Source organism: Macaca mulatta, chromosome 19 (genome assembly GCF_049350105.2).
Source record: "Macaca mulatta isolate MMU2019108-1 chromosome 19, T2T-MMU8v2.0, whole genome shotgun sequence".
In the NCBI taxonomy this organism is placed as follows: domain Eukaryota; kingdom Metazoa; phylum Chordata; class Mammalia; order Primates; family Cercopithecidae; genus Macaca; species Macaca mulatta.
The window spans coordinates 49,386,811-49,414,373 of record NC_133424.1 but is presented as its reverse complement, the minus strand read 5'-3'; the positions used below and the strand labels follow the sequence as shown (position 1 = coordinate 49,414,373).

Sequence of the window (27,563 nt, the reverse complement as noted above, 5' to 3'; positions counted from 1 at the left end):
CTGCTCCCACCTGGCATGCCCTCTCCATGCCTTTTCTATTTGTCTACTGTTGGGACCTGGCTCAAATGCCTCAGCCCTTTTAAAATTTTTAATTTTTGTAGAGATGGGGTCTTGCTATGATGGCCAGGCTGGTCTCAAACTCCTGGCCTCAAGCGATCTTCCCACCTTGGCCCTACCAAGGTGCTGGGATTATAGGACTGAGTCACTGCACCCGGTCTCTTTCTCTTTCTCTTTTTTCTTTTCTTTTCTTTTTCTTAGAGACAGGGTCTCACTCTGTCCCCCAGGCTGGAGTGCAGCAGTGGCGTCATAACTCACTGCAGCCTCAAACTCCTGGCCTCAAGTGATCCTTCCACCTCAGCCTCTGGAGTAGCCGGGATCACAGGCATGCACCACCACACCCAGCTAATTTTTAGATTTTGTGGTTGTTGTTGAGATAAGGTCTCACTGTGTTGCCCAGGCTAGTCTCAAACTCCTGGCCTCAAGCGATCCTCCTTCCTCAGCCTTCCAAAGTGCTGGGCGTATAGGCGTGAGCCACCACACTCAGCCTGAAATCATCTTTTGAAGTTGTATTATGATGATTACCATTTTACAGATAAGGAAACGAAATCAGAGAGGTAGGGTGACTGCCCAAGGACACAGGCCAGATAAGGCTAAGTTGGGATTTGAGCTCAACAAGGATGATTCCAGGGCCCAGGACACAACATACAATTAGCACAACATACAAATGGGGACAGCTCTTACAATGGTGTCAGGGTTACGGGCAGCACCTCCATGCCATTCAGATCTGGGCTTGGGTCCTATGTCCGTTTCCTGCCTGCCAGGCTGCTGAGGAAGAGTCTACCGCCTAGGCCTACACCAGGGCTCCCTCCATGGGTCCTGCTCCCTGGAGACACCTGAGAAAAATGAGTCAGGTACAACTTCTTCCCACCTATTTCTCATAGTTCAGGTCTTAGTTCGATGTCCCTTCCTCCAGGAAGTCCTCCCTGACCTTCTAGGCTGGATTGGGCCTAGTCCCTGTGCTTCTCCGACTTCAGCCCTGACCACTCTGCCTGTGCTTTTATCACCTCACCTCCTCCATTAAAGTCCTGCCCATTTTGGGCCATCACTGTCTGGGACAGGTCTGTCCACCTCACTGGACTGCAAGCTCCATAAGGGCAGTTCTCCACCCGCAACGATATCTCCAGCACTGTCTAGCACAGGGCCAGCGCACAGGAGGGGTTTAGGGGTGAATTCGTCTATTCTTCCCATTTGGCAGCTGAGGAAATCAAGGCTCAGAGAGGGTCAGTCACTTGTCCAGGGTGTAGTGACCAATCTGGTGCCTGAAATGAGGTCCAAGGCTGCAGCCCGGTAGAATCAGCAATTGACGAGTGGTTAATTGAGAGACACAGACAGAACATGAAAGAGAATGAGAAACAGAGACAGCAAGAGGGAAAGACAGAGACAGCGAGAACACCAGAGAGCCAGAGAGGCACAGTGTAAAGAGGATGAGAGAAAGGATGGAGAACAAGGTCATGTTGATGCCCAGTGGAGCCCGGGACATGGGGACAGGGAGTGCCGCCCCTCACATCCCAGCCAGATGCTGGGAAACAAAGGAGAGATGGTGGGCAGCAAGGCCTCAGGATCGCCTGCTGTGCTCGCAGACACTCCTGTACAGCCAGCTCTGGTCGCCTGGGCCCCTCAGTCCCAGGCCAGGCACACCCAAGGCTGGCAGAGCCTGCCCCAGCTACCTGGGGATGGAAGCGTAGTCGGTGTGGGAGCTGGCAGAGAGTTGCTGGTGCAACCCCGGCTGGGGGCCCAGGATGTCCACCCGATCGTCCTCATCCTCGTTGAAGCTGGCAGGGCACGGTGAGGGCAGCAGGATGAGCTCCGTGAGGCCGTGGAGGTCGGACACGTGGCGGAAGGTCTGTAGCACCAGCACCATGGCCACCAGGCCCAGGAAGAGGTAGACTGTGGAGGCAGAGGAGGGGCATAGGTCATCCTGGGGCTCAGATCTTCCTGGCGGGGCCGTGGTTCTACTGGACCCTGCGGGGTGGGGTTGGATCCCTTTTGGAAGTCCCAGAGTGGGACTGTGTGCCTTTAACTCCCCCAGGGACAGGGCTAGGTCCTCCTCAAAGCCCCGCCCTAGCTTCCCAGCTCACCTGTGACCAGCACCTTGTAGAGGGCCCGGTAGGGCTGGCCAGGGGCTTCCCCGGGCACGTAGTCGCCCAGGCCAATGGTGGACAGAGAGATAAAGCAGAAGTAGAAGGCATCTAGGAAGCTCCAGGCCTCCTCCAGGTGGGCGAAGATCGCAGCCGGCACCAGAAAGCAGATGGTCACTACGACCCCCAGCAGGGCCACCAAGTGCCAGCAGGCCGCCCGCCGGGGGTCCCAGCCCCAACGCATGCTCAGCCAAGACAGGGGCGCGTGAGTCAGCAGCAGCGACAGGCGCTGCGCTGACGCAGTCAGCAGCAGCATAGTGGTCGGCACGCCCAGGAGCGCGAAGGCAATGGAGAAGGCCTTGCCCGCGTCAGTCAGTGGCGTTGTGTACCCATAGCCTAGGGGAGTAAAGAGAGTAAAGGGGAAATCTTTTTCTTTTTAGAGATGGGGGGATCACTCTGTCACCTAGGCTGGAGTGCAGTGGTGCCATCATAGCTCACTGCAGTCTTGAACTCCTGGACCCAAGTGATCCTCCCACCTCAGCCTCCCAAGTAGCTGGGACTACAGGCACTGTCCAGCACGCCCAGTTGATTTTAAATTTTTTTGTAGAGATGGGGTCCTACTCTGTTGCCCAGGCTAGTCTTGAGCTTCTGGGCTCTAGTGATCCTCCTGCCTTTGCCTTCCAAGGTGTTGGAAGGGGACTGTGTGGAGTTACAGATCTAGCCCCCAGGACCTAGCCAGGGAAAATCCTTCTGCCCACTCAACACCTCCACCGAGATATCTATGGACACACACCTAGACCTGATTTCATCCCAAACCTGCCTCTCCCCACATTCCCTCCTGTCCCAGGTGATGGCACCTCTGTCCTTGGACGTTCAGTCCAAGAGCCTTGCCTTCATCCCTGACGCCCTCGTCACTCATGCCACACTCCATCTGTCAGTGAAGCCTATTATCTCAACCTTCAAATAGGCCCAGAACCCAATTACTTCTCCCCCACCCGGTCCCATGGCCCCTACCCTGGTCCTGTCCACCACAGCAGCCTCCTCCTGGGTCTCCCTTCCCCAACCCCAGCCCCTACAATCTGTTCAGCCAGCAGAGCCTGCCAACACCTGAGTTCAGTCACGCCCCTGCCCTGCCCAGAGCCCCTCTGTGGCCCCATCTCACTCAGGTAAAAGGAAAGAGTGCTCATCATGACCCGTGAAGCCCCACAGGGTCCACCGGGGCAGCACGCTCCCACCCCACGGCCATTGCACCGGCTGCTCCTTCCCCAAAGAATGCTCCCCTCTCTCCTCTCCAGGTCTTCTTCATCCAAATGTCACCTTCTCAGTGAGGCCTTCCCTTGACCACCCTAAATGGTAACATCCTCTTACCCAACGCTTTTTTTTCCCATAGCACTTAATACCTTCTAGCACGCTCTATGGTTTACCGTCTTCTCATAGGCTGCCAGTTCAGCAAAGCAGGAGCTTCTGTGTGTTTCATCACTGCTGTGGGCACTCGATTAGTACTTGTCAAAACAAAGAATGAAGGGTGCAGGCTGTTGCCTGGCTCTGAGCTTCAGTTTGCCCTATTCTAAAATGGGTGAGACAATGGGCCAGGCGTGGTGGCTCACGCCTGTAATCCCAGCACTTTGGGAAGCCAAGAGAGCAGGTCACCTGAGGTCAGGAGTTCGAGACCAGCCTGGCCAACATGGTGAAACTCTGTCTCTACCAAAAAGTACAAAAATTAGCCGGGTATTGTGGCATATGCCTGTAATCCCAGCTACTTGGGGGCTGAGGTGGGGGAATCGCTTAATGCCAGGAGACAGAGGTTGCAGTGAGCCAAGATTGCACCATTGTGCCCCAGAGTGAGACTCTGTCTCAAAAAAATAAAAATAAAAAAGGAAAATTGGTGTGACAAGCCCCCCTGGGCTCCCAAAGGACTGTGGGAACACAATAAGCTCGGTGTGGGTATGAATTCTGTAAGCAGAAATATGATCAAGGGGAATTCAGCTGTTGGTGGGACTGACTCACTTTGGCAAAGTGTAATTTATTTATTTTTGAGATGGAGTTTCGCTCTTGTTGCCCAGGCTAGAGTGCAATGGGGCGATCTTGGCTCCCTGCAACCTCTGCCTCCCAGGTTCAAGTGATTCTCCTGCCTCAGCCTCCCGAGTAGCTGGGACTACAGGCATGCGCCACCACGCCTGGCTAATTTTGTATTTTTAGTATTTTGGCCAGGTTGGTCTCAAACTCCTGACCTCAGGTGATCCACCTGCCTCGGCCTCCCAAAGTGCTAGGATTACAGGTGTGAGCCACCACACCCAGCCCCGTTTTTTTATATACTCAAAAGAACCTAAAGCAGGGTCTCAAAGGGATATCTGTATCTGTATACCCATGTTCATAACAGCATTATTCACAATAACTAAACCTCAGAAGCAACACGTTTCCATCTACGGATTAATGAATAAGTAAAATGTGGTTTACGCATACAGTGGGATGTTATGTAGCCTTAAAAAGGAAGGAAATTCTGACACATGATACAACATGGATGAACGTTAACGACATTATGCTCAGTGAAACAAACCAGTCATAAAAGGACAGACACTGTATTATTCTATACAAAGTAGTTAGTCAACTTCAGAGACAGAAAGTAGAATGGTGGTTGCCAGGGGCTAGGGAAAAGGGCGAATGGGCAGTTAGGGTTTAATGGGTATAGAATTTCAGTTCTGCAAGATGAAAACAGTTCCAGAGGCTGGGCGCCAGGGCTCACGCCTATAATCCCAGCACTTTGGGAGGCCTAGGCGGGCAGATTATGAGGTCAGGAGTTCAAGACCAGCCTGACCAATATGAAACCCTGTCTCTACTAAAACTGCAAAAATTAGCCGGGCATAGTGGCTTGCGCCTGTAGTCCCAGCTACTCGGGAGGCTGAGTCAGAAGAATCACTTTAACCTGGGAGGCGGAGGTTACAGTGAGCCGAGATTGTGCCACTGCACTCCAGTCTGTGTGACAGAGCAAGACTCCGTCTCAAAAAAAAAAAGTTTTAGAGATGGATGGTGGTGGAGAGTGATTTGAGTTGAGCAATAACTCCATCTCCCATGTGGCATGGCCAGCCTCGTATCTATTAAAAAAAAAAAAAGATGAAAGTGATGGTAACAATATGAATGTACTTAATGTCACCGAACTGTACCCTTAAAAATGACTAAGATGGTACTTTTTTTGTTGTTGTTGTTGAGACGGAGTCTCGCTCTGTCGCCCAGGCTGGAGTGCAGTGGCCGGATCTCAGCTCACTGCAAGCTCCGCCTCCCGGGTTTACGCCAATCTCCTGTATCAGCCTCCCAAGTAGCTGGGACTACAGGCGCCCGCCACCTCGCCCGGCTAGTTTTTGTATTTTTTTTTTTTTTTTAGTAGAGACGGGGTTTCACTGTGTTAGCCAGGATGGTCTCGATCTCCTGACCTCGTGATCCGCCCGTCTTGGCCTCCCAAAGTGCTGGGATTACAGGCTTGAGCCACCGCGCCCGGCCAAGATGGTACTTTTTATGTTATGTATATTTTACTACAATAAAAAAATTGGGAAAAGAAATGATCCCAGCTGGGCAATGGTGGTTCACACCTGTAATCCCAGCCCTCTGGGGGGCTGAGGTGGGAGGATCACTTGAGCCCAGGAATTTGAGACTAGCCTGGGCAACACAGGAAGACCCTATCTCTACTTTAAAAAATAATAACAATAATAATAATAATAAAAAGGCTCCCTCTGGGTCTTAGCTGGCTACATGGCCTTTTGGAATAAGGACATTCCCTTCCCGCTTGCAGAGCCAGGTGTGGTTCTGCAACTAATTTCTGGCCACTGAGGTATTCATGAAAGAGTCAGGCAACTTCCAGGAAGGGTCCTTAAGGCGCGAGGGATGCCAGTCTCCCTTCTTTCCTCCCTCCTCTTGCTGGCTGGAGCACAGACATGGAGGCTGGAGCTACACAGCCATCTTGGACCATTAGGTGACCTTGGGAATGGAAGTTGCGCAGAGGAGTTAGGCAGGAACACCAGGGTTTTGCTGAGAAGGAGTCCTAGGTCTCTGACCATGCAGTACCACTTGGACTGACTATCTGGAATGTGAACAAGAAATACACTTCTTATTTAAGCAACTGTAATTTGAGGTGTACCACGTATGACTCCAACCCTTATTAATACAAGGGTTTTTGATGGGGAAACTCCAGCAGCCTGGAAGGCTTGCAAATGACATGAAATCCTTATAAATAGGCCGGGTGAGGTGGCTCATTCCTATAATCCCAGCACTTTGGGAGGCCGAGGTGGGAGGATTACTTGAGCCCAGGAGTTCAACACCAGCAGAGTTGGTAACATAGGAAGACCCTGTCTCTATAAAAAATAATAATAATAATAAAAGAGAAATCTTTATAGACAAATCATAGAGTTTGATACATGTTTTTTTTGTTTGTTTGTTTTTTTTTTTTTTTTTTTTTGAGACGGAGTCTCACTCTGTCGCCCAGGCTGGAGTGCAGTGGCCGGATCTCAGCTCACTGCAAGCTCCGCCCTCGGGTTCACGCCATTCTCCTGCCTCAGCCTCCCAAGTAGCTGGGACTACAGGCGCCCGCCACCTCGCCCGGCTAGCTTTTGTATTTTTAGTAGAGACAGGGTTTCACCATGTTAGCCAGGATCGTTTCGATCTCCTGACCTCGTGATCCACCCTCTCGGCCTCCCAAAGTGCTGGGATTACAGGCTTGAGCCACCGCGCCCGGCCAAATCATAGAGTTTGAAAAGCATGGGGCCTGTGAGCCTCAAGTTACTATTTCAAAGAGCTGAGTCCAAAACAGTGTTTTGCCATTTACTCCCTGCATGAATTTGGCCAAATGACTCCTCCCCTCTGAGCCTCAGTTCCCTATTCCGCAAAAATGGGCTTGTTAAGTAGTACCTTCCTGGCTGGGCAAGGTGGCTTACACCTGTAATTCCAGCACTTTGGGAGGCCAAGGCAGGAGAACCGCTTGAGCCTAGGAGGATTTTGAGACCAGCCTGGGCAACCTAAGGAGACAACCTTCTACAAAAAAAAAAAAAAAAAAAAAAAAAATTAGCTGGGCGCAGTAGCATGCACCCACGGTTCCAACTACTCAGGAGGCTGAGGTGGGAGGCTCACTTAAGCCCAAGAGGTCAAGGCTGCAGTGAGCTATGACTGCGCCACTGCACTCTAGCCTGGGTGACAGAGCGAGGCCCTGTCTCAAAAACAACAAACAATCCCTTCCTCAAATGTGGTAGTAATCCTACCAGGTTGGGATAGGGCATAGCGCCTAGCAAGAGCGTGGAAAGAGTTACAAGGATTGCAATGCTCACTTCCTCTCTCCAATTCCCAGTTCCGGGTAGGACTACCCGCTTCCTCCTGCCTCAAGTGCAGCAAGGCTGCCCGGATCAATTCCAGGGCCAAGACTTGGGCCTATGACCAAATGAAGGGCATTGTGGGAAGAGGTCTCTCTGAATCATGTTTAATTGGTTTTCCATTTCTCCAGATGTATTCAAGGCTTTGCCCACAATGAAAACAGTCAACATTAACTCAGTAAACATCAGTCATTACCAGTGCTTCACACGGACAAAGACTCCCTCCTTGACTACACTTCCGTCTGACTCCTAAGTCCTTAAGTAGGCCCAGTTTTAGCAAGAATCCTACAAGCCACCCTCCCCGATATCTGATCAAATTCCTCATCCACCACTCTTTTGTTTGTTTGTTTGTTTGTTTGTTTTTTGAGACAGAGTCTCCCTCTGTGGCCCAGGCTGGAGTGCAGTGGCCGGATCTCGGCTCACAGCAAGCTCCGCCTCCCGGGTTCACGCCATTCTCCGGCCTCAGCCTCCCCAGTAGCTGGGACTACAGGCGCCCGCCACCTCACCTGGCTAGTTTTTTTGTATTTTTTTTTTTTTAGTAGAGACGGGGTTTCACCATGTTAGCCAGGATGGTCTGAATCTCCTGACCTCGTGATCCGCCAGCCTCGGCCTCCCAAAGTGCTGGGATTACAGACATGAGCCACCGCGCCCGGCCTGTTTTTTGTTTTTTTGAGACAGAGTCTCACTCTGTTGCCCTGGTTGGAGTGCAGTGGCATGATCTCAGCTTATTGCAACCTCTGCCTCCCAGGTTCAAGTGATTCTCCTGCCTCAGCCTCCCGAGTAGCAGGAATTACAGGCACCTGCCACAACGCTTGGTTGATTTTTGTATTTTTAGTAGACGGGGTTTCACCATGTTGGTCAGGCTGGTCTCAAACTCCTAACCTCAGGTGATCTGCCCACCTCGGCCTTCCAAAGTGCTGGGATTACAGGCATGAGCCACTGCACCTGGCCCTCATCTACCCCCTCTTGATATCTAAGTCCTTGGCCTGTCTTTTTTTTTTTTTTTTTGAGACGGAGTCTCGCTGTGTCTCCCAGGCTGGAGTGCAGTGGCGTGATCTCGGCTCACTGCAAGCTCCGCCTCCCGGGTTCACGCCATTCTCCCGCCTCAGCCTCCCAAGTAGCTGAGACTACAGGCGCCCGCCACCACGCCCGGCTAGTTTTTTGTATTTTTATTTTTATTTTATTTATTTATTTATTTTTTTGAGACGGAGTCTCGCTCTGTCACCCAGGCTGGAGTGCAGTGGCCGGATCTCAGCTCACTGCAAGCTCCGCCTCCCGGGTTTACGCCATTCTCCGGCCTCAGCCTCCCGAGTAGCTGGGACTACAGGCGCCCGCCACCTCGCCCGGCTAGTTTTTTGTATTTCTTAATAGAGACGGGGTTTCACCGTGTTAGCCAGGATGGTCTCGATCTCCAGACCTCGTGATCCGCCCGTCTCGGCCTCCCAAAGTGCTGGGATTACAGGCTTGAGCCACCGCGCCCGGCCGTTTTTTGTATTTTTAGTAGAGACGGGGTTTCACCGTGTTAGCCAGGATAGTCTCGATCTCCTGACCTCGTGATCCACCCGCCTCGGCCTCCCAAAGTGCTGGGATTACAGGCTTGAGCCACCGCGCCCGGCCCCTTGGCCTGTCTTTAGCAAGAATCTTGTTAAGCTGAGTTTAGCAAGAATCCCCCTACCCCGATGTCTCTCCTCTTAGTATTCTTCTATCCACTGACTCCCTTATTCTACTTGTTAGCCGTAAATCTCCAGCTGTGTTTGCTATATTCAGTCTCTCTGGCCTTTGCAATGGTCTCTCCTCTACCACAATAACTTTCCGTTTTTAACAAGTGTTAGCATATTTTTTTTCTTTTACAACACACACAGCATCCTTCTTCTAAGTAGTGTGGTCTGTTGGCTAGCAGCATGGGAGTCTGCAGCCTGATGGCCTTGACTAAATCTCCACTCTATGCCATCTTTGCTGTGTGATCTTGGGAAAGTTACCCAACTTCTCTAGGCCTCGGTTTCCATGGCTAAAAATATAGAGCCTATAAAGGTGCCTGCCTCACAAGGCTGTTGTGATGATTAAGTGAGTTAAAGCATGCACTGGCAAGTCCTCTGTCAGGCTATTGCTATTACAGGGAAATGGGGAGTGTTATTATCTCCATTTTAGCAACGGGGGAGGACACTGAAGCCTGGCAATGAGCCGTGGCTGAGCAGGGATGCGGCCGGGCTGTGCCTGACTGTGTCTGGCTTCCCTCACCTGCCCTGCCAGGGATGACTTCTTAGAAGCCAAGATCGGGGAAGAGGCAGGAAGCGCGCACATGACCCAGGGAAGCTCAGAAGCAGGTCGGGCCGCCCTGGCAGCGTGGGCAGGCCCCAGGGGAGGTCAGCTAATGAGAAGTCCCCCAGCTCTGCTGCCAGGGGACCAAAAGCAAAAGCTGCCCCCTATTGCTGGTCGGGAGGGGGAGTTAGGAGTCTGGGCTAGCCCTGCGCCAGCCTCCTCTCCTCAACAAATCCCCAACAAAGAAATAAAGAGGAAGTCTGGGGGCTGAGAAGGGGCTGGGGGAGCAGCAGAGCCTGGCAACAAAGAGATTTCCCAAGTCTGGCTTCTCAGGGTTTCCCAAAACTCGGGGTTCCTCCACTGTGGGTCCTTTTGACACATCCCTAGCTGGGGTTGCTGAATTGGGAGTCCCAGGTCCAGAGGGAACAGGTGGTGTCCCTATTGGGAGGAAAACCCTGCACTGAGGGTGACCCCATATGGGGGAGATGTCAAGATGGGGTGGGGTACGTAGGGATGGCTTTTGTGTCTGGGGTCAGAGTTGCCTGCTGGGGAGTGTGGGGCCAGGAGAGGGACGGGGGTCTGGAGCAGAGGCCTAGGTCCAGAGGGGCAGGAGTCCCAGATGGTGGTGCCAGGTCCTTGCTGAGGAATCTCTGCTGGGAGGGAGGTCTTTAGTGAGGACACCCTGAGAGGTCTGGAGATTTAGGGTCCTCGCTGGGGCGCCAGGGTCAGGAGAAGGTTGAGATGGGGTTTCTCCAGGGGGGTTTCCCAGAAAGACATATCTGGAGGGTCAGGAGACATGGCAAGGGTGGCAGACCCAGACTAAAGTCAGGGGTCCTGGCATGGTTGAGATCTGGGTCCAGAGGGAGCAAAGATCTCCTTTGGAGGGCAGAGGATCCTAGGTCCTTGCTGGAGATCTCTGAGGACAGTCCTAGGCTTAGAGAGGACTGGACAGACCCGGGTCACCAGGAGGATTAAGACCGGGGAATGGAGTCCCAGTGCAGTGGCTCACGCCTGTAATGCCAGCACTTTGGGAGGGCGAGGCGGGCTGATCACCTGGGGTCAGGAGTTCGAGACTAGCCTGGCCAACTGATGAAACTCCACTAAAAATACAAAAATTAGCCAGGCATGGTGGTATGTGCCTGTAATCCCAGCTACTGGGCAGGCTGAAGCAGGAGAATAACTTGAAACCGGTAAGCAGAGGCTGCAGTGATAGGAGATCGTGCCACTGCACTCCAGCCTGGGCGACACAGTGAGCCCTGTCTCAAAAGAAGAAAAAGAAAAAAGACCGAGGAACGGGGTCCCTGCAAAGGGTGTTCTCTGCAAAGGTACTCTGAGGGGAGCTGGGTGTTTCCTACTTAGGAGGAAGGGCTCGGACTTGGGCTCCCGGAGCAGAGCGGATATCATGAGCGTGGGTCCCGGGTCCTCACGGGGGTCTTTTCGGGGGATCCGAAGCCCAGAGGGGATTGGAATAAGGGTATTCGTGAGGGTTCTAGGGTCCTCAGGGGGTAAGGATGAAGTGGGGATCCCGGTCCTCGCCGCCTTGCGGGGCGGCGCTTACCTACCCACGGTGGTGACCAGCGTGCTGGCGAAGAAGAGAGCAGAGGCGAAGTCCCAGGCAGGGTCCGAGGCGTTGGCGGACCCCGAAGCGTTGGCAAGCACTACGCGCCCCAGCCGTCCGGCCGCCAACACTCGTTCCACGAAGGCGTCCAGGGCAGGGGCCGCCACACATGGGCTGCGCTGCAGCAGCTGCGCCCGCAGTGTCTCCAGCTCGGCTCGGAGCTGGGCTTCGTGCGGCCCCTCCAGCCGCGCCACCAGCAGCGCGCCCAGCACCAGGTACGCGACGTACACGGCCAGCGCGCCCGCCAGGAGCGCGCCCCTCCGCATGGCGCCCGCCGGGACCCCGCGAGCCCGGGGTGGCCCCGCTGACGTGGCCCCCGCCTCCGGACCGTCTGGCACCTAGTTTCAGTTCCGGGAGTGCTAGAGGCGCGGCCGCAGAAGCCCCAAGAGGAAGAGGAAAAAGGGGAGGTGGGGGGCGGCGACGGAGGAATGCCCCGCCTCCGGGAAACTGAGGCACGCCCAACTGCCAGGTGTTAGTTCAGAGAGGGTGGAGCCCAGCGCTCCCAGGCCCATGAGACCAACGGGATGGAAAAGGTGGAAGCAGTCCTCTCTTCCCCTCATTCCTTCCTTCTCGTCCTCCTGCAAGGCTGGTTCACTATGTTAGAGGAATCTGAACTTTCCTTTCAGGTCGCAGGCCGAGGAGTCGCCCCCTACCGCGCACAGCAGCTAAGGTTGTGCACTGCATCAGGGCGCGCGGCTGACGGAGCAAAGGGGCAAACTGAAATCCAATTCTTAGGCCGGGCGCGGTGGCTCAAGCCTGTAATCCCAGCACTTTGGGAGGCCGAGACGGGCGGATCACGAGGTCAGGAGATCGAGACCATCCTGGCGAACACGGTGAAACCCCGTCTCTACTAAAAATACAAAAACTTAGCCGGGCGAGGTGGCAGGCGCCTGTAGTCCCAGCTACTCGGGAGGCTGAGGCAGAAGAATGGCGTGAACCCGGGAGGCGGAGCTTGCAGTGAGCTGAGATCCGGCCACTGCACTCCAGCCTGGGTGACAGAGCGAGACTCCGTCTCAAAAAAAAAAAAAAAAAAAAGAAAAAGAAATCCAATTCTCGCTCCATTCGCCAAGTCGTGTGCCTTGGAGTGGGAACAGCGGGCACCACAGGGTCAGGTGTCCCCTGTGCCCGCGTGGACAGAGTGGGAATCCTCAGCTACTCACCAAATCTTTGTTCAGTGCCCATTTTGTGCCGACCCCTCGCTGGATGATCCTGGAGACTCAGTAATGATGAGACGGTCCTGTGCCATGCATCCATGGGGCTCCCAGTCTAACTGGGAGACAGACACAAGAGCGACCCACACCTGATGTCCCAGCTACTCGGGAGGCTGAGGTCAGAGGATTGCGTGAGCCCAGGAGTTCGAGGCTGCAGTGAGCTATGCCTGGAAGAGAGAGTGAGACCCCATCTCTAAAAAAAGAAAGAAAGAGTCCAGAGGAAGCAACCAACCATGCCTAGGGAGGTCAAGAGAGCTTCCTGAGGAAGGGGCTAGCTGAGCTGAAGCATGAAGGATGAATGGAAACGAGCCAGGCGGAATCACAAATACATGCCTCTATTTAAGAGGAAAGCTTTCCTTCTGTGCCCCTACTGTAAATCTCTCCACTTCTGACTCCAGCCAGAACTCAGGGCCTTCCTGAGAGCCTTTTGGAGGGCAGCCCAGAGTCCTGACCCCATCTGACTGGCAGAGGAGCGGGGCTTGGGGCTCAGCTCAGACATGGCCCAGGTGGTTCTATTAAAGAGCTGGCAGATCACGGGGCAGAGCCCAACTTGGGGTTGACAATCCAGAAGTAGAGGCACCTGATAATAGAAACAGTAACACAGTAGGTGCCAGTGATGGAAGGCTTACATTCTGCCAGGCCCTGTGGACACCTGAACTCGCACTGAATTCTCAACTGCCCCCTCCCCCGCTGCCCCCTCCCAGTATGATTCCCACCAAACAGATGAGAAAGTTTAGGCTTAAAAATGAAGTAGTCATTTGAGACCAGCTTGGGCAACATGGCAAAACCCCATCTCGACAAAAAATACAAAAATTAGCCAAGCAGGGTGGCATGCGCCTGTAGTCCCAGCTACTTGGGAGGCTGAGGCAGGAGGATCGATTGAGCCCAGGAATTAGAGGCTGTAATGAGTTACGATCACACCACTGCACTCCAGTATGGGTGATGGAGTGAGACCCTGCCTCAAAAAAATAAAAAGTAGTAGTCACATAATTGGTAAAGGGTGAACATGAGGCCAGCGGGAAGCCAATGAACTTGCTTTTTTTGTTTTTTGTTTTTTTTGAGACAAGAGTCTTGCTCTGTCTCCCAGGCTAGAGTGCAATGGCATAATCTCGGCTCACTGCAACCTCTGCCTCCTGGGTTCAAGCAATTTTCCTGCCTCAGCCTCCCAAGTCACTGGAATTATAGGTGCCTGTCACAACACCCAGCTAATTTTTGTATTTTGAGTAGAGACAGGGTTTCGCCATGTTGGCCAGCATGGTCTCGAACTGACCTCACGCGATCTGCCCGCCTTGGCCTCCCAAAGTGCTCGTATTACAGGCGTGATCCGCCGTACCTGGCAGCTTGCTTTATTAATTAAAAACATATATATAAGGCTGGGCGCGGTGACTCACGCCTGTAATCTCAGCGCTTTGGGAGGCCGAGGCAGGTGGATCACCTGAGGTCAGGAGTTCGAGACCAGCCTGGCCAACACGGCAAAACCCCATCTCTACTAAAAATACAAAAAATTAGCCAGGTGTGGTGGCGCATAACTGTAATCCCAGCTACTCGGGAGGCTGAAGCAGGAGAATCGCTTGAACCCAGGAGGCAAAGGTTGCAGTGAGCCGAGATCGCACCACTGCACTCCAGCCTGGGCAACAGAGCAAGACTCCATCTCAAAAAAAAAAATATTATAGAAGAGATGTATCTGGAGCAACCAGAGCAAGAGAGAGGGCTGAGGATGAGGAGAAAATGGTGTTGGAGCCCAGGGGACAGAGGCTAAATCAGAGGTGAAGAAGAATGCGAGAATTTGGCTGGGCGCGGTGGCTCAAGCCTGTAATCCCAGCACTTTGGGAGGCCGAGACGGGCGGATCACGAGGTCAGGAGATCGAGACCATCCTGGCGAACACGGTGAAACCCCGTCTCTACTGAAAAATACAAAAAACTAGCCGGGCGAGGTCATGGGCGCCTGTAGTCCCAGCTACTCAGGAGGCTGAGGCAGGAGAATGGCGTGAACCCAGAAGGCGGAGCCTGCAGTGAGCTGAGATCCGGCCACTGCACTCCAGCCTGGGCAAGAGAGCCAGACTCCGCCTCAAAAAAAAAAAAAAAAAAGAATGCGAGAATTTCACTCACAAAAAGGAACAACAGTGGAGCCAGGACTCATCACTGAGAAACCAGGAGCAGCCCTTAGGGTCCCCAAAAAGACAATGTCTCAGAGGAGGAAGGGGAAGCCACAGCGATAGGGTCACTTGCTGACATCCTTCCGGATGTGCTATCGCTGCGCAGAAGTAACTTCCACCACTATGTTTTCCTGAGATAAGTCGGGGAGTCTGAGAGGGAGAGAAAGGGGGAGACTGAGGGGCAGAGAGGGGAGAGACTAAGGACGCTTGGTCGGCAGGGCTCTTCACTTGCAGGTGCACCTGTGTGCTATGAGTTGCTGGGGGTTGTAGAATGCTTTTGGTGGACAGAGGGAACCAGGTTGCAATGTGAGAACATTTTTATGAATTTCTGGGAAACTGCCTTAAGATCTCTTCCAAGAGAGACACCTGGTTCTTCTCACCTAACTTGTTGGATTTCCTTTTCTCACTGTAAATATTCACTTTAAGGCTGGGCACTGTGGCTCATGTCTGTCATCCTAACGCTTTAGGAGGCTGAAGCAGGAGGATGGCTTGAGCCCAGGAATTCGAGACCAGCCTGGGCAACATAGCAAGATCCTGTTTTGACTAAAAATTAGCTGGGCATGGTGGTGCATGCCTGTGGTCCCAGTTACTGGGGAGGCTGAGGCAGGAGGATCACTTGAGCCCAGAGGGTCCGAGGCAGCCTGGGAAACAGAGCAAGACCCTGTCTCAAAATAAATAAATAATTACTTTAATACCTAAGGGCTGTCAAAAATTGTATAAGCCCCTACAACTCCTATTAGCCCCTCAGGAACACAAATGTTTCTCTTTTCCCTGCTCCACAGCCTTCTCTGGCTCTCCAGTGCTCTCAACGACCCAAATGGAACGCCTGTCTGTAGAGAACTGCATTTCCCATCGACCCTTTCGCTCGATATTTACATTTTAAAAAATGTTTTGTAGCGATGGAGATCTTGCTGTTGCCCAGGCTGGTCTCGAACTCCTGGGCTCAAGCGATCCTCGGCCTTCCAGAGTGCTGAGATTACAGGCATAAGTCACTGCGCTTGGCTAAATTAAAACAAAAAACAAAAAACCAAAACAACAGAACAAACAAAAAAAAACAACTTTGTAGGGATGAGGTGGGGCGAGGTCACTATGTTGCTCAGGCTAGTCTCGAACCCCTGGGCTCAAGCAATCCTCCCGCCTCGGCCTACCAAAGTGCTGGAGTTACCGGCGTGAGCACCCGCAAAGGGCAGACACAGTCACTTTCTGTCATGGCAGACACCGCCTCCTCCTGGGGTTGTTCCCGGCCCCGCCCTCCTGCCCCTCAGGCCCTGACTCGCTTTACAGCAGGAGCCCAGTAACCCAGTCTCCGCCTCTTACGTAAGGCACCGCCCACTCGCCAAGGCCTCCGTGGGAGGGCGTGGCCTTCCCTCAATCCTGACGTCCATTGGCTGTCTCTTCGCCGGCGGGGCGTGGGTACGGGAGCCGGGCGGGCACGTTCCGAACCGCGGCTGAGGCGGTGGCGGCGGCGGCGGCGAAGGCGAAGGCGAAGACGAAGGATGCACCCGGCAGGCTTGGCGGCGGCAGCGGCGGCGGGGACGCCCCGGCTGCGTAAGTGGCGTACGTGGCCGGCGGAGGAGATCGGGCGGGCAGGGGCGTGGCGGGGCGGCCGCGGCGGTTGGCGAGGTCACTGCAGGTCGGAGGTCACGAGATCAAGGATCTGGAACCCCGAGGTGTGCACAGCGCTGGGATGCCAGGTCTGGGTAGGGGGCGCCTTGGGGGGCGATTCTTTAGGAAATTCCTTTAGAAGAAAACAACTTGGGACAGGATAGCGTGCGACATGCAGAGAAATGCAACTTTCATTCATTTGCAGTTAGCGATCCGCCCTCCCCGCTCCCCACCTTTCCGTGGCTCCCCAGTGCCCGCCTGCTGTCGCCCACACCCTTAGGACAGTTTCGTGCCCCCCCGTGAGCGCAGAGGGCCATACCTACCGCTCATTTAAGAAGCGAACCTGTATTGTGCTGTTGGCCCCCTTTTCCTGTCTCTTCATCTCCGTGAGTGTGCTGTGTGTTTAATTTGTTCATTCAATCTAACTTGCCTCAACTCCCATGTGTCAGGCCCTGCGCTGGGATGGAGATGTGGGAGCCCAGAGGAGGCATGTGACCCAGCCAAGGGGTGTCAGTGAAGCTTCCTGGAAGAGCATACTTCTTTTTCCTTTTTTTTGAGACCTAATTTTGTTCTTGTTGCCCAGACTGGAGTGCAACAGCACAATCTCAGGTCACCACAACCTCCGCCTCCCGGGTTCAAGTGATTCTCCTGCCTCAGCCTCCCAAGTAGCTGGGATTACAGGGGCAGGCCACCACGCCCGGCTAATTTTGTATTTTTAATAGAGATGGGGTTTCTCCATGTTGGTCAAGCTGGTCTCGAACTCCCAACCTCAGGTGATCCGCCCGCCTAGGCCTCCCAAAGTGCTGAGATTACAGGCATGAGCCACCGCGCCTGGCATGGAAGAAGATACTTCTGATGATGAAAAGTTACCCAGGAGAAGGAGATTTGTGGTGAGAGGGCAGGCTGGGCGTGGTGGTTTACACCTATAATCCCAGCACTTTGGGAGGTCGAGGTGGGCTAATCACTTGGGACCAAGAGTTGGAGACCAGCTTGGGTAACATAGCAAAATCCTATCTCTAATAAAAGTGCAAAAAAGTAGCCGGGCGTGGTGGCGAGATTGCACCAGCCTGGGTGACAGAGCAAGACTTCACCTCAAAAAAAAAAAAAAAGAGGGTAATCCACCTGCCTCGGCCTCCCGAAGTGCTGGAATTACAGGCATGAGTCACGGTGCCCAGCCAACCAGCCTGGCCAACATGTGAAACCCTGTCTCTACTAAAAATACAAAAAAAAAAAGCTTAGGTGCCATGGCTTACACCCATAATCCCAGGACTTTGGGAGACCGAGGCGGGAGGATCACGAGGTCAGGAGTTTGAGACCAGCCTGGCCAGTATGGTGAGACCTGGTCTCTACTAAAAATACAAAATTTAGCCAAGCGTGGTGGCGTGCGCCTGTAGTCCCAGCTATTTGGGAGGCTGAGGCAGAAGAATTGCTTGAACCTGGGAGGCGTAGGTTGCAGTGAACTGAGATTGCGCCAGTGCACTCCAGCCTGGACAACAGAGTGAGACTCTGTCTCAAAAAAAAAAAAAAAAATTGTCTGGGTGTTGTGGTGCGCACCTGTAATCCCTGCTACTCGGGCAGCTGAGGCAGGAGAATCTCTTGAATGTGGGAGGCGGAGGTTGCAGTGAGCCAAGATTGTGCCATGGCACTCCAGCCTAGGCAACAAGAGTGAAACAATGCCTCAAGAAAAAAAAAAAAAAAGAGGGAAAGGCATTGGAGGCCTGTGCCAAGTAAAAAAGTAGACAAATGAATATATATTACAGAAATTATTAGCCGGGCGTGGTGGCTCACACCTGTAATCCCAGCACTTTGGGAGGCCGAGGCGGGCGGATCACAAGGTCAGGAGATCGAGACCATAGTGAAACCCCGTCTCTATTAAAAATACAAAAAATTAGCCGGGCACGGTGGCGGGTGCCTGTAGTCCCAGCTACTCAGGAGGCTGAGGCAGGAGAATGGCGTGAACCCGAGAAGCGGAGCTTGCAGTGAGCCGAGATCGTGCCACTGCACTCCAGCCTGGGTGACAGAGCGAGACTCCGTCTCAAAAAAAGAAAAAGAAATTATTATGAGTGCTCAGAAGAGAAAAAGAAAGCACCGCATGTTATGAGAAGGAGCCAGGCGGGGCTAGTGTGTTCCAGTGAGGAGTGAGGAAGATCACTTGAGCTCAGGAGTTCGAGACCAGCCTGCCCAAAATGGTGAAACTCTTGTCTCTACTAAAAATACAAAAATTACCTGGGCGTGGTGGTGTGCGCCTATAATCCCAGCTATGCAGGAGGCTGAGGCAGGAGAATTGCTTGAACCTGGGAGGTGGAGGTTGCAGTGAGCCGAGATCGCGCCATTGCACTCCAGCCTGGGCGACAAGAGCGAGACTCTGTCTGAAAAAAAAAGAAGAAGTGGGGGAAAGAAAAGGGAAGTGGGGCTTGTGGAGAGGCTGGGGCCAGTGCTGCTTGCCTTGGAATTGAGGAGACCTGGGTCTGTCTTCAGGCTACGAATAATTGAGAGGAAGAGTTCGAGGCTAGTAGCTGATCAGGAGTGACATGGATGGACTGCTTTTTATGAGGCCAAGGAGTTTATGAGTGTCACAACAGCTTTGCAAGGTGGGACAGTTAATTCCGTTGTGTAGAGGAGAACATCCAGGTGCAGAGAAAATCATGATGTGGATAATTCTATTCCTCTCCCCATTCCCACTGTCATGTGATCACCCATTCCCTGTGCCTGCAATAGTGCCAGGCAGATAGTAGGATCTCAGCAGATATTTGCAGGATAGCATTGGTTATTGATTAGGAGCAGAGGCCCTGGAGGCAGAGTGCTGGGTTCAAATCCTGCCCTTCCCATTTTCTCCATACAGAGAAAGTGGAAGTACAGAGCACTTCCACTTGCCCCATTACTCAAACCGGGATCTATAGAGACAGTATTGGCTCTTCCCACTTCTTTTTTTGAGACGGACTCTCGCTCTGTTGCCCATGCTGGAGTGCAGTGGCGCCATCTTGGCTCACTGCAAGCTCTGCCTCCCAGGTTCATGTCATTCTCCTGCCTCAGCCTCCCAAGTAGCTGGGACTACAGGCGCCCACCACCACGCCCGGCTAATTGTTTTTTTTTTTTTTTTTTGTATTTTTAGTAGAGACGGGGTTTCACTGTATTAGCCAGGATGGTCTCCATCTCCTGACCTCGTGATCCGCCCGCCTCAGCCTCCCAAAGTGCTGGGATTACAGGGGTGAGCCACCGCACCCAGCCCTTTTTTTTTTTTTTTTTTTAAAGAGGGCTTTGCTGTGTCGCCCAGGCTGGAGTGCAGTGGTGCGATCTTGGCTCACTGCAGCCTTGACAACCCAGGTCCTCTCACCTCAGCCTCCCAAATAGCTGGGACTACAGGTGCGTGCCACCATGCCCTGCTATATTGTATTTTGTAGAGATAGGGTTTCACTATGTTGGCCAGGCTGGTCTTGAACTGAGTTAAAGTGATCTGCCTGTCTTGGCCTCCCAAAGTGCTGGGATTATAGGCGTGAGTCACCATGCCCAGCCTCTTCCCACTTTTTTTTTTTTGAGATGGAGTCTCGCTCTGTAGCCCAGGCCAGAGTGCAGTGGCATGATCTTGGCTAACTGCAACCTCTGCCCGCGCCCTCCCCCCCGACCCGCCCCCGTCCCAGTTCAAGCAGTTCTCCTGCCTCAGCCTCCAGAGTAGCTGGGATTATAGGAATGCACCACCATGCCCAGCTCATTTTTATATTTTTAGTAGGAACGGGGTTTTGCCATGTTGGCCAGGCTGGTCTTGAACTCCTGACCTCTTGATCCGCCTGCCTTGGCCTCCCAAAGTGCTGGGATTACAGGCATGAACCACTGCGCCCGGCCTCTTCCCACTTCTTAACACACCTCCTCTGAGCACACCTCAGCAAGTCCTGTCCCTTCTAGCTCTGAAACTGATCCAGAAATAACCCATTCCACTTTTACACCCCCAGTCCTGTCTGCCGTGGTCTCCCACCTGGACTGCCCCAGCAGCCTCCTCTCTCCCTTCCCTGCCCACCCCTCATCTGTTCCCCATATGAGGCCACGGGGACCTTTTAAAATCGTTTGAAACCTGGCTCTCATACTATGACTTTGGGCAAGGGCCTGAGCCTCTTTAGGGCTTGCTTTTCTCATGTAAAATGGGGATGATGATAGCATTGGCAGTTGGCAGAAACAGGGTGGTTGTGAAGATGAAATGAGTTCATCCACAGGATTATTGTAATATTTATCAGGCACAGCAGGGCTGGACTCCTGCTCTGCCACTCACTCAGTTTGGCCCTTTGCACAAGTCATTTTAGCTGTCTGGGCCTTGGTTTCCACACCTGTAAATTGGGGGTGGTCATTTATTCTCTTTTTTTTTTTTTTTTTGAGACAGGGTCTCACTGTGTTGTCCAGGCTGGAGTTCAGTGGTGCAATCTTGGCTCACTGCAACCTTTGCCTCCCAGGCTTAAGCGATCCTCCCACCTTGGCCTCCCGAGTAGCTGGGACCACAGGTGTGAACCACCACGCCTAGTTAATCTTTCTATATTTTGCAGGGATGGGGTTTCGCCATGTTGCCCAGGCTACCTTTATTCATTGATCAGATTTTTATCAAGCGCCTACTCTAACCCTGTGCAAGGGGCTGGGGACTCAGCTGTGAACGAGATCAAGATCCCCACCTTGGGGGACTCACATTCGAGTGGGGGAGACAGTGAACAAAATAAGACAGCCAGCATGTCAGCTGGTGCTGAGTTCTAAGGCTATCAGTGAAGCAGGGCAGGGGGTGGGGAGTGCCACCAAGGGAGGTACGGTTGTAGACAGGATGGCTGGGGAAGGCCTCACTGAGCAAAGCCCTCGAAGAGGAGAGGAGGGAGCCCTGAGGATGTTGGAGGAAGAACGTTGCAAGCAGAGGCACAGCTGGTGCAGAGGCCTTGAGGCAGGCACCTTCCTGGTGCGTTCAGTGAGCATTGGGAGGCGCAGGTGGCTGGAGTCAAGTGATTGAGGGGGAGCATGGGAGATATGCACAGAGGCCTTGTGTAAAAGGCTTGGTACAGGATTTTGTACCCAATAGCCCCTCCTCCCCCCCGTATGTAGTAGCTTTTAAGATAATCATCATCAGATAAGTGGATGGGTGGGTGGGTGAATGGATGGTTAGATGGATGGATGATGGATGGGTGGATAGATGAATGTGTTGATGGATGGATAAATAGCTTGGTGAGTGCATGGATGGATGGATGGATGGACGGATGGATGGAAAGATGAAAGCATCAGTGGATGGATAGTTGGCTAGATGTGTGGGTGGATGGGTGGGTGGATGGATGGATGGATAGATTGATGAATGGGTTGGTGGATGGATAGATAGCTTGGTGAGTGGATGGATGGATGGGTGGATGAATGGACAGATAGATGAATGCATCAATGGATGGATAGTTGGCTGGCTGGCTGGCTGGCTGGCTGGATAGATGGATGGCTGGCTGGGTGGATGGATGGATGATGGATGGATGGGTGGATAGATGAGTGGGTTGGTGAATAGATAGATAGCTTGATGAGTGGATGGATGGATGCATGGATGCATGGATGGATGGATGGATGGATGGATGGATGGATGGATGAATGGATGGAAAGATGAATGCATCAGTGGATGGATAGTTAACTAGATGGATGGGTGGATGAATAGGTGGATGGATGGGTGGGTGGATGGATGGATGGATAGATGGGTGGATGGATGGGTAGGTGGATGGATGGGTGAGTGGATGGATGGATGGGGGTGGGGGGTGGATAGGTGGATGGATAGATGGATGGATGGGTAGGTGGGTGGATGGATGGATGGATGGGTGGGCGGATGGATGAATGGATGGATTAATGGGTGGGAGGGTGGATAGATGGTGGATGGATTGATGGGTGGGAGGGTGGATGGATAGATGGATGGGTGGATGAATGGATGGACAGATGAATGCATCAGTGGACGGATAGTTGGCTAGATGGGTGGGTGGATGGATGGATGGATAGGTGGACAGATGGATGGATGAATGGATGGGTGGATGGATGAATGGGTAGTTGGAAGGATAGATGTGGATGGGTGGGCGAGTGGGTGGGTGGGTGGATGGATGAATAGATGGATGGGTGGGTAGATGAATGGATGCATAGATTAGTGTATCAGTGGATGGATAGTTGGCTAGATGGGTGGGTCGATGGATGAATGGCAGAGGCTGCACCTGCCAGTCCATCTGATGTCAAAGCTAGTGTCTCTAATGGTGACACCACCCTCCTCTCAGTAGGAGCAGGAGGCAGAACTGCAGGATGAATGAGGCTCACCAGGCCTCCCTTATCTATCCTGGATCCCCAGTGTCTCCCCACCCTCTTCCCTTGCAGCCTCAAAGCGGAGGATCCCTGTGTCCCAGCCAGGCATGGCCGACCCCCACCAGCTTTTCGATGATACAAGTTCAACCCAGAGCCGGGGCTATGGGGCCCAGCGGGCACCTGGCGGCCTAGGCTATCCTGCAGCCTCTGCCACGCCCCAGGCAGCCTTCCTGGCTGACCCGGTGTCCAACATGGCCATGGCCTATGGGAGCAGCCTGGCTGCGCAGGGCAAGGAGCTGGTGGATAAGAACGTAAGTGGCCAGGGCTGGCGGGAGTTGGGGGACGCACGGGGCCACGGGCACTCAGGCTTGAGCTCTGCCTCCCCAGATTGACCGCTTCATCCCCGTCACCAAGCTCAAGTATTACTTTGCTGTGGACACCATGTATGTGGGCAGAAAGCTGGGCCTGTTGTTCTTCCCCTACCTGCACCAGGTCAGCACCCCCAGGGGAATGTGGGTCTGCGGTGGGCCTGTGGGGGCTCAGGGGTGGGGGCAGGTGTGTGGTGGGGCCAGGAGATTCACCTCGAGGGAGGAGGGCCTGTAGCAGGGTAGGAGGGACCTGGTTCTGAGGGTCCTGCCCATCTCCCCATCCCCACAGGACTGGGAGGTGCAGTACCAACAGGACACCCCGGTGGCCCCCCGCTTTGACGTCAATGCCCCGGACCTCTACATTCCAGGTTTCACCCTCCCTCTACCCTGCACCCTCCTCTCTCTTCCGGGCCTGTCTGGGGTGGGTGTGTGGGTGTCTGGAGGCCCAGGGCAGTTCTTCTTCTGGTGACCAGTGTCTGTGTGTCTGCCTCCCACAGCGATGGCTTTCATCACGTACGTTTTGGTGGCTGGTCTTGCGCTGGGGACCCAGGATAGGTAAGGGCGGCCTGGGGCAGGCCGAGTAGGGTGGGGTTTGGGAGGCCCATGGTTGGTCAGGAAGGTTTCAGTTCCAAGGTCTCAGTTCCCCTCTCAGGACAGCCCCACTTTGCTCCCAGTTGGCCCAAGATACGGCCCTCAGGGTCACCATCAGCATCACCCTCGCCTCTTCCCTCTCCTTCCTACCCATGTGCATTGTGTCACCACACCCTGTGCTGGGCGACCCTCTCCATCCACCCTTCCTCTTGGCCTCTGCTACCAGACCCATCCTCATCCTCGCTCTGTCGTCACCAGCTCCCCATTGCACCCCTACTCCAGCAGCAGCCAGGACCGTCCTGTCTGAGGTGTGAGCCTGGCCACAGCCCACCCTGCTCCACCCTACTATCCATGGCTCCCGATCAAGCCTCAGCTCCTCAGCCCCGCACTGCCCCTCCCGTTGCACACTTCTGTCCGTTCCTTTCCTCAGGAGGGCTGGCGCTGTCTCCTGGGGCCTTGTCACATCAACTTCCCTCTGCCCGGGAGCGTGTTCCCCTCCACTACTGCTGAGTACCTGGGCATTCCCGCTGGCTCCATTCCAGTGTCACCTCCTCCAGGAAGCCTTCCTGTCCCCCAGGCTAGGTCAGGCCCCTCCTCTTGCTCACACTGCCCTGTTCTTTTCCTTTGTGACACTGAACACATCTGTCATTAACTAACTGGTGAGGCCCTGGGGATATGGCAGAGGCCGAAGGCTTTGTCCCTGACCAGCTCCTTCCTGCAGGCCTCAGCTTGCTGTCCCCTCTCCTGGGAAGCCCTCTCTGACACCTGCCTCCTGACTGTCAGGCACAGCCCCCTGTGACTCCAGCCCTGCCCACTCTGGGTGTCACTGTCTAGGGATGGGTCTGCCGTCCTCCCTGGATGGGATTTCCATGAGAATAGGATAGCGTGCAGGTCCATCTTGGTCACTGCCGGGTGTCCAGCCCTACCCAACACGGGGCTGTCCCCAGGCGGGTGCTGGGGGTGGGAGGTCTGAACCAGCCAACCAAGTGGCGGGACTTGCTGCCTGCAGGTTCTCCCCAGACCTCCTAGGGCTGCAGGCGAGCTCAGCCCTGGCCTGGCTGACCCTGGAGGTGGTGGCCATCCTGCTCAGCCTCTATCTGGTCACTGTCAACACCGACCTCACCACCATCGACCTGGTGGCCTTCTTGGGCTACAAGTACGTCGGGTGAGTACGCCCGCCCTTCATGCCAGCCCCAGCCCTTGGGCCTTGTCCTCACACAGCCTCCTCTCCCTCCCCCAGGATGATTGGCGGGGTCCTCATGGGCCTGCTCTTCGGGAAGATTGGCTACTACCTGGTGCTGGGCTGGTGCTGTGTGGCCATCTTTGTGTTCATGGTGAGCAGGGGCTCGGGGCTGGTGAGGGTGAGGGCACAGGTGCCCCGGAGGCATCCAAGAAGAGGATGTCAGGTGTGGGGTTCAGACCAGAGACACATTGCTGAACTGAAGAGCCCTGGAGTGGCTGCCCAGCCTGGGGGGGTCAGGAGGGCTTCCTGGAAGAGGGGGTATCCTGAGCCCTGGAAGAGGAGATCCCACCCAGGCTGCTAGAGGCTGGGGATCCCCAGCACACAGGCTCCAGGCTGGGCTCTCACCCTCATTCCACTCTCCTTGCATGGGGGCTTTCCTGCCAGAATTTCCCTGGAAGGAGATTCTCTAGAGCCCTTCCTGCTAGAGTCAGGGGTGCTGGTGAAGAGCACTGGGGTCTGCAGGCTGGGTGGACCCCAAGTTTAGTTGGATCCTGGGCAAATCACTTCCTTTCTTTAAACTCAGTTTCCCCTTTTGCCGGGCGCGGTGGCTCACGCCCGTAATCCCAGCACTTTGGGAGGCCGAAGCAGAAGGATCACGAGGTCAGGAGATGAGACCATCCTGGCTAACACGGTGAAACCCCATCTCTACTAAAAATACAAAAAAATTAGCTGGGCTTGGTGGTGTGTGCCTGTAGCCCCAGCTACTCGGGAAGCTGAGGCAGGAGAATCGCTTGAACCCGGGAAGTGGAGGTTGCGGTGAGCTGAGATTGCACCCCTGCACTCCAGCCTGGGCGACAGAGCAAGACTCTGTCTCAAAAAAAAAAAACAAACCAAAACTCAGTTTCCCTATTTTAAAATAGGAGGATGATACTTGCACCTTAAGGTGCTGGGAGGATTCACTGTGAACGTGTGAGAAGCAGAGGGCAGACTGTGGTGGCTGGTGAGCCAGGGCAGAGCCTCACGCAAACTTTGACTTAGGTCTCGTCATTTAAAAGTTTAGGCCAAACGCATAACTCACATCTGTGATCCCAGCACTTTGGGAGGCTGAGGCAGGAGGATCACTGGAGGCCAGGAGCTTGATACCAGCCTGGACAACATAGCAAGACCCCATCTCTAAAAAAATTAAATAATTAGCCAGGCATGGCAGTGTGTACCTATAGTCCCAGCTACTCGAGACGCTGAGGTGGGAGGATCACTTGAGTCTGGAAGATTGAGGCTGCAGTGAGCTGAGATCATGCCACTGCAGTCAAACCTGGTGGACAGGGTGAGACCCTGTCTTTTTTTTTTTTTTTGAGACGGAGTCTCGCTCTGTCACCAGGCTGGAGTGCAGTGGCGCGATCTTGGCTCACTGCAGCCTCCTGGGTTCACAGGAGCGATTCTCCTGCCTCAGCCTCCTGAGAAGCAGGGAGCACCACCATACCCAGCTAATTTTTTTTTTTTTTTTTTTTTTTTTTTTTTGAGACGGAGTCTCGCTCTGTCGCCCAGGCTGGAGTGCAGTGGCGCGATCTCGGCTCACTGCAAGCTCCGCCTCCCGGGTTCATGCCATTCTCCTGCCTCAGCCTCCTAAGTAGCTGGGACTACAGGCGCCCGCCACCGTGCCCGGCTAATTTTTTGTATTTTTAGTAGAGACGGGGTTTCACCGTGGTCTCGATCTCCTGACCTTGTGATCCGCCCGCCTCGGCCTCCCAAAGTGCTGGGATTACAGGCGTGAGCCACCGCGCCCGGCCTCCCAGCTAATTTTTGTATTTTTAGTAGAGATGGGGTTTCACCATGTTGGCCACGATGGTCTTGATCTCCTGACCTTGTGATCCGCCCGCCTCGGCCTCCCAAAGTGCTGGGATTACAGGCGTGAGCCAACGCACTAGGCCAGAGACCCTGTCCTTTAATAAAAATAAAGATAGCATTTCTGGCATGTCTTCAGAAACTGCCATGTGACCAGCATAACGGGGAGCAGCAGCCAGGGCCACATCTCCCACCCCCTCAGGCCGGGTGTCCACCGCGAAGTCCCCCTTCACCCGCTCCCAGACCTTGCCTGGCATTTGAGTGTCGAACCTTCTCATATTTTGCCCACAGGGTCCAAATCCTCACCATGTTAGGAGGTTTGGGGAAACTGAGGCCCCCAGAAACCTGAGGCTGCAGAGGGCCAGGGACTTGTCCCCGGCTGCCTGGGGCTTCTAGACAGAGGCTGGAAGTATGTCGGGGCTCTCACTCTGGCCCAGAGAGCTCAAGGGTAAACCCCTTGGTTCCTCTCTCCCTTTCCCACCCAGATCCGGACGCTGCGGCTGAAGATCTTGGCAGAGGCAGCGGCTGAGGGGGTCCCGGTGCGTGGGGCCCGGAACCAGCTGCGCATGTACCTGACCATGGCAGTGGCAGCGGCACAACCTCTGCTCATGTACTGGCTCACCTTCCACCTGGTGCGGTGAGCGGAGCCTCCCGCCGCCGCCGCCGCTGCTGCTGCTGCTGCTGGGAGCCACTGGACTCATCTCCTGCCTGCAGGCCCCAGGGGTCCACCCTGTCTGGCCACAGGCGACGCCTCCATCCCATGTCCCGCCCAGCCCCGCCCCCAACCCAAGGTGCTGAGAGATCTCCAGCTGCACAGGCCATCGCCCCAGGGCGTGGCCGCTGTTACAGAAACAATAAACCCTGATGGGCATGGCGTGGGCAGCCTCTCCTTGGCCGCGTGCAGGGATGGGCGGGCCCAGCCCTGGGCAGGGGGCAGGGAACTGGGGACGGACCGGAGCAGGCACTGC

General features: G+C 54.3%; 2 protein-coding genes across 15 annotated transcripts; one reads left to right on the top strand and one right to left on the bottom strand.

Annotated features, from left to right (window-relative positions):
• Nucleotides 1–551: 551 nt before the first annotated feature.
• Nucleotides 552–16,191, bottom strand: KCNK6 (potassium two pore domain channel subfamily K member 6). 2 transcript variants are annotated; one of them, XM_015123843.3, is made up of 7 exons: nucleotides 16,051–16,191; nucleotides 15,610–15,735; nucleotides 12,527–12,744; nucleotides 11,311–11,725; nucleotides 2,139–2,534; nucleotides 1,728–1,947; nucleotides 552–893 (listed from the first exon to the last, which is right to left on the bottom strand). In XM_015123843.3, exons 4-7 carry the CDS (start codon nucleotides 11,630–11,632, stop codon nucleotides 851–853), a joined length of 981 nt encoding a protein of 326 aa, XP_014979329.3. In that variant the 5' UTR covers nucleotides 11,633–11,725; nucleotides 12,527–12,744; nucleotides 15,610–15,735; nucleotides 16,051–16,191; the 3' UTR covers nucleotides 552–850. The 2 variants fall into 2 exon arrangements, with proteins under 2 accessions (XP_014979329.3, XP_014979330.3); XM_015123844.3 differs by lacking the exons at nucleotides 552–893; nucleotides 12,527–12,744; nucleotides 15,610–15,735; nucleotides 16,051–16,191 and having other exon boundaries at nucleotides 1,498–1,947; nucleotides 11,311–12,404.
• YIF1B (Yip1 interacting factor homolog B, membrane trafficking protein) lies at nucleotides 16,162–27,471 on the top strand. Of its 13 annotated transcripts, none has more exons than XM_077982612.1 (9): nucleotides 16,162–16,281; nucleotides 22,684–22,922; nucleotides 22,999–23,103; nucleotides 23,269–23,347; nucleotides 23,477–23,534; nucleotides 24,580–24,735; nucleotides 24,811–24,904; nucleotides 25,337–25,413; nucleotides 27,081–27,471. In XM_077982612.1, exons 1-9 carry the CDS (start codon nucleotides 16,230–16,232, stop codon nucleotides 27,097–27,099), a joined length of 879 nt encoding a protein of 292 aa, XP_077838738.1. In that variant the 5' UTR covers nucleotides 16,162–16,229; the 3' UTR covers nucleotides 27,100–27,471. The 13 variants fall into 13 exon arrangements, with proteins under 13 accessions (XP_077838738.1, XP_014979323.1, XP_014979322.1 ...); XM_077982613.1 differs by lacking the exons at nucleotides 16,162–16,281; nucleotides 25,337–25,413 and adding exons at nucleotides 16,282–16,403; nucleotides 20,708–20,825; XM_077982610.1 differs by lacking the exons at nucleotides 16,162–16,281; nucleotides 25,337–25,413 and adding exons at nucleotides 16,352–16,427; nucleotides 20,708–20,825 and having other exon boundaries at nucleotides 22,658–22,922.
• The last annotated feature ends 92 nt before the right edge of the window (nucleotides 27,472–27,563 follow it).